We start from the raw sequence: 13,711 nt of genomic DNA on the forward strand, positions 1-13,711 counted from the left end.
TATGCACACCTGCTGCATTAACTATGAAAATCCCCAGTCTTGCACTGCATAGCTGAGAGACTTTACTCACATGACCAATCCATTACAGTGAATGGAATGATTCAGATGCATTATTAATCACAGAACTCAGTTTTTTCAAGACTAGCATTTAAAACCCAGCTGAGCTCTCCACTCACCAATAGTAATTGAATTGATTTTTCCTTTTATCTGAAGTGTAGATTTGTTACACTTAAAAATGTAGGCCACTTGCTTGAGTTCAGTGTTGGTAATGACCAGGTCATTCTTATCCTCTTGATATTCCTATTTCAAAAGAAAGTTTATTTAATTGGTTGTCTTTAACTTGCTAACAGTCAGAATTTAGAACAACTTGTCCTTGAGTCATTGCATCTTCAGTTACAACAGAGTAATATCCTTCCTGTGGCTTAAAAATGCTATCTGCTTGGTGACTGAGTATTTCACCTAATTCACCCTTAGATGACAAAAGTATATTTTAGAGCTGCAGAACTGAAGAATTTAGCATAAGCCATGACAAAATCCATTGATTTTGTAGCAAAGAAAGTTTAGAAATGTACTCACAAAGCTGTTGCTTGGCTCCCACCCAATTTAGACCATCACCATGAAGAACAGAGAAAGCTTTTGTTCTCCCGAATGTTATAAAATGATCTATACAGTGTGTTATGAACTGGTGCAGGCATTACCATATACAATAAAGAGTAATAGGTGAAGAAATTTCATTTCATTATGAAGCACGAAAGGAAATTTACACTCCATGGATGTCCAGGAAAGACTGGATGCATAAGGGAAGTTCCAAGTACTGTAACTGTAAGGCAACATAAGCCTGGCAAACTGACTGTACCTTATGCAAACTGAGTTCCCCAGTAATCACTGTGTGTATACACTTCTTCATGACTAAACTGCGTATTGTTTTCCCCCTCTTTTAACCACACAGTCACATGAATTTTCACTCATACATTCTTTGGTTTATGCCTATAAATTAACATCCAAACTTTAAACAAATCTACCTTTTCCATCTGTAGATTGAACAAATGGAAAACACTTCTTGACTTTTAAGCATGGAAGACGTACTTGCTTGGAATGGGTGATGAAAAAGAAATGTGTCATTCCATTGGTTAACAAAGCTGGAGAAAGTGCTCTGTGATAATACCTTTATCTCTCACTTGCACAAATGGACTGTAAGAAGGGATTTTAACTGGAGTTCTCCACTGGACTTGTTTCTAGAGGATTGTCTGATTTTGCAAGGAATTTATATGCTGGTTCCAGTATTCTTCAGATGAATTAGCATATGATTTTCAGAGACAAATGAATTAATTTTAGATGCTACAGAACAGTAAAAACTAAACTGTAGCAAGGCAGAGCAATGCAAGACTCAGCCCATTTTAGCTGCAACTTTGACTTGTTGCACCTAGATTATGGAGAGCTTCTTGCAACTCGTTTCAGTGCTCAAGCCAGTTTGCAACATGCAGGCTTCAGTTTAGAGGTGTGACTAGAACTTACCACTCTCCACTTCTTTCCCTCTAGCTCCAAGACAGGGGCATGGCTCTGCTGTACGGAATTCTTAGGAGAGGTGGGACTTGGAGTATGGCTTTTTGTTGGAGAACGAACAGATGGACCTTGGGCACGTAGGCTGGGGTTCTTGTGAGTCTTCTGGTCATCAGAAACATGCCGAAGCCCTAAAAAGAAAGGATGTTTATGAAGGAGAGTCTGTTTTCCAGTCCTAAGGGTGTTCATATTTAAGCAGGAAGGGTTCATTTGTAATTGTGTTAAATTACTCTGTGAATTTAAATTCTTCATTTCCTCAAGGTTGTCTGGGTAATGATCTAAAGTGTAACTGCCTACATTTTTAGCAGTTTCTATAAAACCTCTTTTTCTGTGCATGAGGTATAACAGGAAATGCCACAATGTCTTCTAATCCCTCTCTGTAGTGAGCTCTGAGAGCTTGTTATATCATACTTTTCATCCATAAAAATGAGATTCTTTTTCCAATTTATGACAGTATTTGACATATCCCTGCAGCATTAAAGGCAGATATATCAATCCTATGTAGTTAAAATCACAGCCATCCACTGTAGGTACAACTGTCCAGTGTTATTACAAAAAGCTTTATTATTGTAGTCCATGATGATTTATGAGCCATACCTTTTCACCTAGCATTTAACACATTGTGCCACAGGCTGGGACGCTGAATGTGAATCAGAAAGGGGGATAAATTTTTATTGCAATTGCAGCTTAGAGGTTCACCAGCTACTGGAGATTGAAGATGTCCAGCTTTGCTGCCTTAAAATTTAAAGGATACTTCTAAATACATGGTGTGAACTTCAGGCGTGTTAATGTATTTGGGTGCTGTTGTTCCTGAAGGAGGTTTTGGTATGCAGTCTCATTCATCAGACTCCCTGGAAGCATCAGAAGTTGCTCAAATGTAATTTAAAAATGCAGTGGAAGTTAGGTTAATACATATGGCAGCTCTTGATGTAGTTTGACTCATGGACCAAAATTTGATTTCTCCTGACCTTTGGTAATTGCCTCTCCCTGGTTAAGCTGTGCAAATAGGGCGGAACGAGATGTAGTTCCTTCATCCTTTACAGTTTCTGTATCGAAGATGGGGGGAGGTCCAGGTGGTGGCGGTGGTGGTGGTGGTGGTGGGGAGAGGCACGAGCTGCTTGTTAGAACAGACCGCATAGACATGGATGATGCTACAGGACCCTGTTTGAGATAGATGGAAATTATTTTACAGTGTTTCAAGGAACATTGTATTATGATAACTCTTATTTACTAGCATCCTTGAATGCTGTGAGTTTGACTGACTCTAGGCAGCTGCTGGCTCAGAAGAATTGCTGGCACCATAATCAGACATAATACCGTGAATCTTCCCCTGCTCCCAAGCAGGCAAGGCTGGAAGGACTGACAGTCCACAGCACTATCTTACTGCAGAGCTACTCTACCTAAAATATTTCTCAAAATAGTTGTCAAGACTGATGTTAGAAGTCTTTAATACTAAAGATTCCATAATTTATTCCAGTGTTTTCTTGCATGAAAGGGAAAATGTCTCCCTTTTTTTCAGATACCAAATCCACTTAGCAATAGCTTAGTCTGCTTTCAGAAACATACAGAAAATGTTTTGATCTAACCCAAATAACTGTGAGGGTCATGAACTGTCATGCATACGTATGCAGCATGCTACATTGTAGGCAAGATGTAAAATGTTGCTCTTCAGACTGTTCCAGTCATCTGCAAAGCTTCATATACAACAGAATGTAAAACTGTGGTGATTCAAGTCTCATTTCTGAAATTTGTTTTTTGAGATATTAGTTCAATTTCTCAAATTCGTTTTTCTTTTTTTCAGTTGCAGGAGATCACAGCACACAAGTTATGAGTGAGGGCAGCCTTGGTAAAGTAAATAATCCAATCTTTCTTTCAGTTTGCATAACCAAAAGTACATCTTTAGGTCTGAATTATAATGCTTACATAGAATAATATCAAATGGGCAGAAAATATGAATAATGATCTGATTAAAATTTTATGCATCCTAGTAATATGTTAGATAGAACTGAGAAACTGAGAATCACTTTTTCTCTCTTGCCACTGAGTGTCACTCTGATCCTACCTCTCTACAGTGGATCAGTGACTCTTTTAAAAGAACTGTTGTGAAAAATTAGATTGGCTCTGACGCATTTAGATGGCTATACAGACATTCTGCACTACACCAGTACATATATATTAGGTGGGCGGATACAATGGGAAAAATGTCAGTGACTGTACAGAGTCACAGCTCCTCTAATTGTCTCCCTTTGTTAAGAGACACAGGTTGTGCATCCCTGGTAATCTATACTGTAAATAGATACTGCTTAACTGGACTCAGAGGATATATTTAACCACTGATGATGCCATTCCTTTCTGCTTTTCGCTAAACTGAAACAGCAAAGTATCCATCTGGTTCATACGTCTCACATGAGTGAAAACTGTAGCTATCTTTTAAAAAGTAAACTTGTTCTGGCCTGTGATCCCAAACTGATAATGGGAAGGGGCCTGAGGTGAACATGCTCTTTGTGGTTTTATTCTTCACACATACTCTTATATTTATGTCAAAAAAAAAGAAAAAAGAAAAAAAGAAAAAGAAAGCTTGGCACATTTGAGTAAGTAACTGCCTTCAAACCTCTTAATCATTATGACCCTAATTAGAGTAGGATGGAAAAAGAATAATATTAGTTAACCTCTTAATGTACGCCCCCTTTTGGCACATAACATCTTCAGCATATAAATACTGTTGCATTTGAAGGAGCTGTTTATGGAATATGTTAGTGATGAATACATAGCAAAATTCTTTGCCACATAAGTGACATTAAAACTGCATTGCACTAAAAAGACTGTTGAATTCCCGGTACTTTGGTGAGTAATTTAATCGGTGTAGTGGTACAGTTTTATTGTTTCTGGAATGAGCTCTCTTCTATGTTAGTAAATCTTTTTGATCAATTATAAACATATAAGAAGAATCCCCTTTTGGAACTGATTATCATTTATTGTCAAGCTGTACCGGAACTGATTGGGATTGCTTTTAGTCACATTTCATTGTTGCATGGATACATTTAACTCAGAGTGTTTCTGCTTACATAGTTAGTAGTCGTAGGTCATTGTTTTAGGCTAGGAACAACTTATTCACTGGGCTTTCAAATTACAGTGCTGGTCTTTCTGCCTCTGCTAATGCCAGTAATGTTACCTGCAGCAGAGTCAGCACAACTGTGAATTATTATAATAAAAAACCCCAAAAGAATATAAGTGAATTTAGTGGCACAATCAGTTGTTGCTGTCTGAGGTGCAATAGAGATCTTCCCTATTTGTTGCCTGCAACCATAGCAACTGAATCCACTCTGTCCTGGTTATCCAGGATTATGAACATTGCATTTGCAGGGCTTTTTAAAATACTCAGGATACTCAGAAATGGCACTCATTGTTCCCAGTACAGTGTATGCTTTATAGGAGGAGTAGTGGTAGTGGTTAATAACTTATAGTCTGAGATAAAAATCTGATTTCCCGAATTCAAAGTTGACATCTGATTTCCCAAACATACCTTATTGCTGCCACCTGCATAAATATAGTGCTCTGATTTTCTAGAAACTTGTGTGTGTAAGACTCCCATATTCATTTGGAACTACTACCAATTAAATTCTGCAAAGGCTGCAAAGATGCATTAGAGAAAAAAAAGATGTAGAAGTTATCTGGGTATTGTGTGTACAACACAGAGTGGTGGGTCACTCTGCCAGTCTCTTTGCTTAGAGTGTCAAATGGAAGACCATCACAGATCATGCAGGAGACTCCAGGCCCAGCTGATCTTGATGAATAGTGCTTCAAAGTCAGTGTCCCAAATGGCAGTGAAAGTATGGGAATGTCTGTGTAACTGAGGGAAAGTAAAACTCAGAGGGATTTATCTTTGTAATTGGATGATCTCTCTCCCAAACCTCCAAAAGAACTATCTTGTGAAAGTACAGACAGAAAGGAAGGATTTTAAATACATCAATCAAGCTTGGACATGGTTTTGTATGACCGAAGAATGGTCTTAACTTTTCAAGAAAGAGCAGAGGTGGGAAGTAATCTGGGAAAATAGAAGCATCTTTCCCTTCCAAAGCAATACTGATTAAAAGACAACTCTAGTAAAAAATCTCAGTTCTTGACCCAAGGAGTGAAGACATTCTAGTCCTTTGAGTGAGTTTCAAGAGTAGGAAAAAAATTCATCCCTTTCACTGATGCTTCCTCCTCTTTCCCTTAAATGCCTGGTCCCTCCACCAAACTCAGTGGCTAGCTCCGCTAAGCTCAAAAGATGATGAATGAGATCTAATTAAGAACACAGGAAATGTCACAAGGTCTCAGAAGATATGCGTGGGATTCAGTCACCCTTCGTACTTTTCCTCCTAATCGTGGGCAGTCACAGAAATAAGAGATGGACTGAACTGCTGTTGTTAACTGTTGTCCTGTATGACAAATTCTTGTTTAGTTTATGACCTGAGCTACAGGTACACAAACTAACATATACTGTATCACAGCACCTTCAATTGTTGTCTGAATATTTACAGCCATTCTGGAAACTGGAAACTGTTTCAGTCATAAATTAGGCCAAGGCAAAATTGAAGGATAAATCAAGGCAAAAAAGTTTGCCAAAGTACAGGCAGGGACTAATTGGTTCACTGTAGAGCTACCATCTTATAGCATGGGCACATCCAGTAGGACAATTCCCCATTGAAACGGAATGGCATGGAAAATACGGACAAGTTTCACTAATGAGAGGGCATACAGAGACGTCCTTTAAAGGGAGGTTCAGTCCCACTGTGGCTTTTGTCACCTTTTCTTTGCCATTTTGATCTACCTGACTGAAATCAAACAAATGTTCAAATGAGGTGGAATTCTTTATGGGAAGAGTGGCTCAGGGACAATCTAACAAGGGGACAGAAAGCACAAAAGTGAACTGGAAATGCAGAAAATATGTTGCACTTCTTGCATTCCCTGCATGCCATAAAGATGGGACCTGTGCTGCACTCAAACACACTGATGCTAAAGGGCATTTTGCAAGTCAGCCCAGTGAAGCAGTTCCAGGAACCTTCTTTTTTCATTAGTTTTGACTTCTATTACTACATAGACCTTCAAGTTACCAACCTAAGTCACTAGCAATTGGTTTGCTTTCCTTAGTCACCCTTCTAAGACCACTTGGATCCTCAGGCTCTAGAATATTTCTGAACCAGACTCAGACTATTCTGGTATCTGGTAATACTTGTATATAGTCCTGTTCAATTTCAACTAGAGTGCCCTTTACAAAGTCCATTCATTTCTGTTCTTTATAGAGTGGCGTTTGTGAGAGCTGCTGGGAATAAAATAGCATGTTATATGCCCACAAAAGTTCATCTATCCTAAAGCAGCAGGTGCTTACCAGCTTTGCTATCTGCAAACAACTCTTCAGATTAACTTCAAGCAGATGTTAACAACAGCGTATCTTTATACAAAGAGTGTTAAGAGTCATCTGGACTAGCGGAGGCGGTTATTTGCAAGCCGCTTTTCTTCCTTTTATTTCAGCTGTTTGCCTCGGTAACAGCTGCTGCTTTCAGTGCTGTGGTGTCTATAGACATCACCTCAAGTTACGCTGATAGCCAACAGCTCCCATTAACATGTTGGTGTGGCCATTTTTCCATCGTTTTCAAATATGCCACTTGTAGAAATTATCAGGGGAATAGATAGCGTCAGCCTTACTTGGTGAGAATGTAACACAAAAATAAGCCATTAACTTTTAACCTGCTGGCTTTGTATCATAGTGTATCATAGCACTTGATGTGCTTTAAACCTTGCTCCTGGAGCTTTCTGATATGGGGAAATGTAATTCTCTGAGTAAGGTCCTATCAAGAACAGGAGATGCGGCTCCTGTGCCCATGTAGTTACAGATCTGTGGGGGATGGAGCATGCCAGAAATTTCCTCCCAGGGAAAAAAACTGTCTTCAGCCTCCAACTAAACCATGCTCTGAAGGGGGAGACAGGAACAGGTCAGGGTTTGCTCCTTGCTGGATAGCCCAGAACCACCTGCAGAGGGCCTCCCATTGGCTGTGGCTCAGTAGCTTCCTGTAGTGACAGTGTTTGAAGCTGCTCATGGAGCTGGATCTGATAGATGTGTACTGTTTCTCTTCTCTAATGTTTATTATCACTTTAGAAGGGTTTGCAAGGTTGCAGTACAGCCTCAAAATATGTTCTATTTCTATCTTTATCTTGTACAACTGGCAGAAGGGTACTCTTCTTCTTTGCTGACTACCTAGCTGGCTCACTGGAAGAAAGAAATGAGTGTTTGTGTTAAGGCAGCTGGCTGTTAAAAATCATCTATTTTGAATCTCATTTAATTCCCTTGAAATTACAGTAAAGATGAGTGAAGCCCTTTGTTTCTGAGAAGCTGAGCCATGTTACAGCACACTTCTCCTAAAGGCTTTCCCTGGATCACAGGGCAACAGCCAGTCTTGTTTGTTAGAGAAATAAAATGCTGTTTGTACGTAACACAAGTGCTCTGAATGCCATGCAGACAATAAATTTTGATGGCCATATGCAGCTTGACATGTCTTTAGGTCTAAACTCAGCTACTGAGAAACAGTAAGAATTTCTTTTGATGTCTTATCACAGATATTACTATTCCCTGAGCCACGCTTGCTGAACAATTCCCTGGGTTAGCCTTCTGTGTCACTGTTACTATATTTGTAGTATTGTAGCAACATGGAGCCCTACTCAGAAGCTTGAATCTCTGGGGATATGAGGGACTTATGTGCCAGGCCCTATACAAACACCTGCGATGTTCCTCTATGTTTATCCAGTTTTAGTCTGAAACAGTGCAGTACAGAAACTGGGGGAGCAAAGTTCTTGTGGTGGGAACCTGCTCAGCAGTATTTTAATGAATATACATTTCTTGTAGCAGCAATGGTAATTTTTACTCAAGACAAACAGATTATAATAATCTCTTATAATGAATAAAAATATATTACATATGCATGTGTGTAATATATAGTACCTATTTTATTAGTCATTCCTATTAAGAGGGAAGTATCTGTTTGTGGCTGAGGTAACAGGTGGCTTAGACCGAGGCATAAAATCCCTTCCTTAATTTATTGAAAAGCCTTCTTTTCATGGGAGCAGATGAACAGGAATCCTAATGGGAACTAAATTCTTCTCAAAAAAAAAAGATACCCCTGGTTTCTCTCTCTCCCCCTTTACAGTAATCCTAGTTTCACACCTCAAATGATTACAGCATTCTGTATTGTTCTTTTCATACATATGCACAGCCAAAGAGAAGAATCATGAAGCTCAAAATATCACATATCAACCTCTGGGAACAGGTGGACTGTGACTCAGGGGCACAGAGCTCTTGTTAAGGTGTTTTTTTTTTGTGTAAAAGTAGCTTAGCACAACAGTTCTATTACCTACCGTATTTAAGCCACCTGTCTGCAAGGGGTTATGCTGCCCTGAGATCTGCAATTTAGTAGATGAAACAGCTGACTTACAGGGCCTGTAATCTTTGTGAGTTAAAACACAAAACCACAAAAACCAGGCCAAGCTCTTTTCTAGTTACCGGGCCTCAGGAGAATTATTTATCTTTTGAGTTTTCAAACTTTGAAGCCTTCTGCCATTTATCACCTGTTCAGGATTTAAAATGGTGCTTACATCTTCACAGTTACTCAATGTTTTACACAGCCAAGGTCTTCTAAATCATTTTAGAACTGATAATGTAATTGTCAACAAGTAATGTACTCCGACAGACACATTAAAGCATCTTTTAGTTACATAAACATTCAGTAAAAAGAAGATCAATCCCTTTAGCAATATAATAAAGTTTTAATAGATGTATCTCTTCCTTTTTTATCTATTTTACATACTTGCAATTCTCCTTTTCTGCTGGAACTAGGCTGCATTATGTTACAGGTCAGGTGCATTTGACAGCTGTTGTCAAACAAGCCTCTCCTAGGTTCTCCCTTAATGCATCTGAATTGTAGTGATGTTAAAAGGACACCGTTGATACCCAGTAAAGACAAACATTGTCAGCCATTGTTGGGGTAAGGGAGTAAAACTGCTTTCTTTTAAAGGGACTTGGATATAATTGAGGCAGTCTCCACCAAAGAGGCAACTATTGCAGAGTTGCCAGGATGGCCAGTTTCTTAACTGACAGTGTACCAAAAACCTGAGCATTGCCTATTGTCTGAGAAAGAAACAGCAGAGGTTAAAGGATGCAAACTTTTCAAGTAAAAAGTATATGGAAATAGAGAAAGGAATGGAAGGGGACAGAAAAAGAGAGGAAAGGCTATGACTAAGAAAAACTGACAACTCTGAAAATGTCTGCATCTTATCCAAGATACAGGCATTTAAATCAGTACATCTGTGCTGCCCTTACTTCTATCTGAATAAGGCCCCTGGGAGTGCAGTTGTGGCTGTGGCTGGAATTTGGCACTATAGTTTTGACCTTTAGCTTTAGTGAGGTGGCTCAGACAGTGGCTGCTTGGTAAGTGGGTCAAACTAAATATAGCAGAGAAGAGATACTGGAAGGATAATAGGAGGCTTTTGCCTGCACAAGTTGGTCTTTTGCAGCTTGTTCACCTCACTATGTAATGAGATGATGTATTTCTGGGAAATATTTTGATAGTACAGGAGGGAGACAGGGCCATTTTGTAAGAAAATGCCTGGAGGTGATTATTTAGAATGAAACGGCCAAAGTTTGTACTGACAACTAGTATCAATTACTCAATTACGCTAACTTAGGAATTAGGATGGTGCTTCTTGGTGTGCAGCCTGTGGAGAATTTCAGTTTTTAAAAAGTGTTTTTAGAGTGCTATCTAATGAGTTAGCAATGTTTCTAAAAGATGTTTCAGGAAAAAAAAGACTGGAAGATACTGTATTGGCTTAAATGGGAACAGGATATAAATAAATCTCAGCTGCTTCTGAGATCTAAAGATGCAGACTTCCACCTAAGAATTTATTTTGATTTTTAAAGAGGGGGACATTTGTCACTTGAGTGAAATTAGAAACTAAACACTATAATGAAATTCACTGCTAGTTTGTAAATATTTCCTCTTTGTAAAAAATCCTGCTGGCAAAATTTGTCCTAAAATGTCTATTGTATACAAAAAATCTAACTACAGATCTACCTGCAACTGACAGAAACATTCAGACAATTATCCTTGAGCAAGATTTGTTTCTTAACACTTATTTGATGTACAGGAAACTACAGCAATCACCCATTATCACTGGTTGTTTTCTTGCCGCAAAGTTAACCTGCAGAAATAGGAGCAAAAGTTTCACTTCCTCCAGCTTACTCATGCAGTCCTTGTAGCAAACAAACTTTTATTAGGCATTCTTGCGAACTTATATTACAGCTGTTCATTTCTTTGGACCACCAAAAAACAGCAGAGGGGGAAAAAAGAGCCATGCTTCAATAGAGACTCTTCTGTACGCAAAAAAAAACCAAAACAAACAAACAAAAAGACAGGGCACTTGCTGTTTATCAGTAAGAGCTGAAAAAAGACATAGATTACTGTTACAGATGTAGATTTCATGTGAAGTCAGAAAGTTGTAGCAAAAAAAATGACAGTTGCTGCATGGGTAAAATGCTACACTGGGCATTTAAAACATTTCATTATAATAACAGCTTTTGCATAGGACTCATTGACATCTGAGAATATTGTATCTGGTAGCAAATTAAAATCTGCAAATTTCCATTAGGTTGGTAATTGCTGCTGTTCCCATTTTCAGGGTGGTTAACTTGAGATTTAGTGAGCATAGTGAGTATAGTGAGCTGCCACTCACCACAGGGTATGTGTGGCAGAAGGTGGATCATATATAATGTAATGAGCTACAAAATTACACTTAAGGAAATACTGTAGATCCATCTGACTTCCACTGACAAGCATACGTTTTCTGACATATCTACAACCAGTTAATGGAAATGAATACTTCAGATCATGGTGAAAATACAGAATGGAATCTTTTACTCTCTGGGACAATCCTCCTCACAAACATACATGCTTTAAATATTTAGTTTTCTTCTGTGAGCACTGTACCAACAAATACCCTAACTGTATCCATCATGTCTTGAAATGCCTGTAATTTACGTAAGGCCCAGTTTTGTACCACTACTTCATATGGGTAGCAAAACATGCTCTGATACACAAAGGTCTCAAGGTCCTTAACACCACTGATTTCTTGGCTTTCTCCTCACACAGTCCCACACATTTCAATGTTCTCAAGTGGTAAAATATTGTCACACACCTTATTCACTCCAAAGTGAATAAGAAGAAAGCATTGTGCTAGATTCAAAGATCTGTAAGCATCTGCTTTTATCATAAATTTATTATGAAGCTGATAGAGGTAACCATTATTGCCAGAGCCTACTGCTTAGCTATTATTTCAAGCTTTTGCATCTGTTTTAGTGTCTGTCTTGTAATTTATTAAGACATTTCTTTCACTTTCTTGTAAAATGTCTGCCTGCGTGCTTACTGCCAGAGCCAGGAACACTTTACTGTATGCACTACTGATCTGTTCCAAGGTTAACTGCAGCTGCCCTGTGCAGCTTGATGGAAGGGTACAGGAGGGCACAGCTTGGGGATACTGCCATAAAGCATGGCCAGAACCATGTGCACCATTACATACAGAACCTATAGGAAAAGAGGCCAACTTCCCATTAAAAACTCCTGTCCCCTCCTTTTTGGAAACCAAGCATAGTTGTGTGCAGACAGATGCTCCTGGGGTTTTGTTGCAGTTCAAGCTATGAGAATACAGCTCTGAAAGAAGCAATAGTTATTGTTCTCCCTGACTCTTTACTCTCTTTAGAAACAGCCAAATGTGTTACTTAATAGCTTTTTATATAAAGCTTCAAGCAATGCTCTGTTGACTTCTGCAGCTGTGAAGGGTAAACTATCGGTATAATGTACTTTCATATCTTTTATACAGGCCAAAACCTGACTTTCTTTCTCTCTTTCCAGTAAAATAGCATTTCTGCATCAACCTTTCCCTTTCATAAGTGTGCCACTTTCTTAATGCTTTGCCAAATGCCTGCTTTTTTCTTTTATGCATGTAAGTAGAAGCTGCTGTGCGCAATGATTAACAACTGTGTCTGGCATATATCTACAGCTTTTATATCTATTTCTGTCTAGGCCCTGATTCTGCAGACCTTTATGCTTCACTTCACACAGCATGAATCTGCGACTTTCACTCTCGCTTTAAAATGTATAATAAAAATGAAATTATCACTTGGGTAACTCTTGCTTTCTTAAATATATCTGTTACCAAGCTTCACAGAAATATTTAAACAACATTTAAACAACAAGCTATTTAAACAACCTGCTAATTTGATGGATTCTAATTTCCTTAAATTCACATAGAATTATGAAGTAAAACATGAAATAAATCATGAAGTGAAAACCCCATGTAATTTTACATGAAGTAAAACTTTAAAAAAATATACATCCATAACAATGTGTTAGTAATTGAATTTAATATTTCTGACATACATTATATGAATGATAATTTAAATGAGCCATACTTCCAAGTCAACTTCCAGATCTGAGTGATATCTGAAATGAGCGAAATCAATACTTCAGATGCTGTAATGGGCTTATCACTCATGATGGAATGAGCACTGCTGGCAGGAAGCTATGCTTAATATTAACAACTCACACCTGGATTTGTATTCAGCAATTTTTTGCAAAACTGAAGAGAGGGAAATAAAAAGATGAGATGGATAAACAGAAAGATGAATGGGAAATAACAGGAAATAGAAATGGGTATAAGATAAAATGAGAATTATGTAACACTATATAATAATAATGGGAAAGAATGGGAAATAGAAAGATGAGTATAAGACCAGTCAAATATAATTTGCAACAGTTACACTTCTGAGTAAGACTTACCAGTACCTATCAGCACTGAGAGTTCCTCCAGTTTAATCAAATGGCTATAACAAATTTTTATCTATCTTACAACACTATTTCCATACATGTAAAGTTCTATTAAAGATGAAGAGGATTCCTTCTCTGTATTAGCAAAACTAAATCTGTCCCAGATTCTCACGCTAATTCGGCTAACAAGGTACTACAACTTCTTTTCCTTATCTAATAATTTAAAAAACATTAAGTCTTCTCACATTGCTGATTATAATAGAGTAGAATGCAGCAAGTGTGAAATTTTGTACTAAATT

At 38.2% G+C, this 13,711-nt stretch overlaps 1 protein-coding gene and 1 long non-coding RNA gene across 3 annotated transcripts in view; one reads left to right on the plus strand and one right to left on the minus strand.

Moving 5' to 3' along the window:
- LOC134163251 (uncharacterized) overlaps positions 1 to 13,711 on the plus strand; it is a 46,330-nt gene that overhangs the window by 9,003 nt on the left and 23,616 nt on the right. Inside the window, exon 2 of the long non-coding RNA XR_009964641.1 lies at positions 3,362 to 3,411. This is a non-coding gene — a long non-coding RNA (uncharacterized LOC134163251). The remainder of the gene's footprint in view (positions 1 to 3,361; positions 3,412 to 13,711) is intronic.
- The window catches only part of CAP2 (cyclase associated actin cytoskeleton regulatory protein 2), a 68,365-nt gene that overhangs the window by 6,974 nt on the left and 47,680 nt on the right, over positions 1 to 13,711 (minus strand). For both annotated transcript variants that reach the window (XM_062617945.1, XM_062617947.1), the window contains exons 8-10: positions 2,529 to 2,721; positions 1,516 to 1,691; positions 177 to 300 (exon numbers count right to left, since the gene is read on the minus strand). In XM_062617945.1, coding sequence (XP_062473929.1) covers positions 177 to 300; positions 1,516 to 1,691; positions 2,529 to 2,721 — 493 coding nt within the window. The remainder of the gene's footprint in view (positions 1 to 176; positions 301 to 1,515; positions 1,692 to 2,528; positions 2,722 to 13,711) is intronic.

Source organism: Pezoporus occidentalis, unplaced genomic scaffold, assembly GCF_034315485.1.
Source record: "Pezoporus occidentalis ecotype Australia unplaced genomic scaffold, CSIRO_AGI_Poc_V1 ctg2, whole genome shotgun sequence".
NCBI classification, from domain to species: domain Eukaryota; kingdom Metazoa; phylum Chordata; class Aves; order Psittaciformes; family Psittacidae; genus Pezoporus; species Pezoporus occidentalis.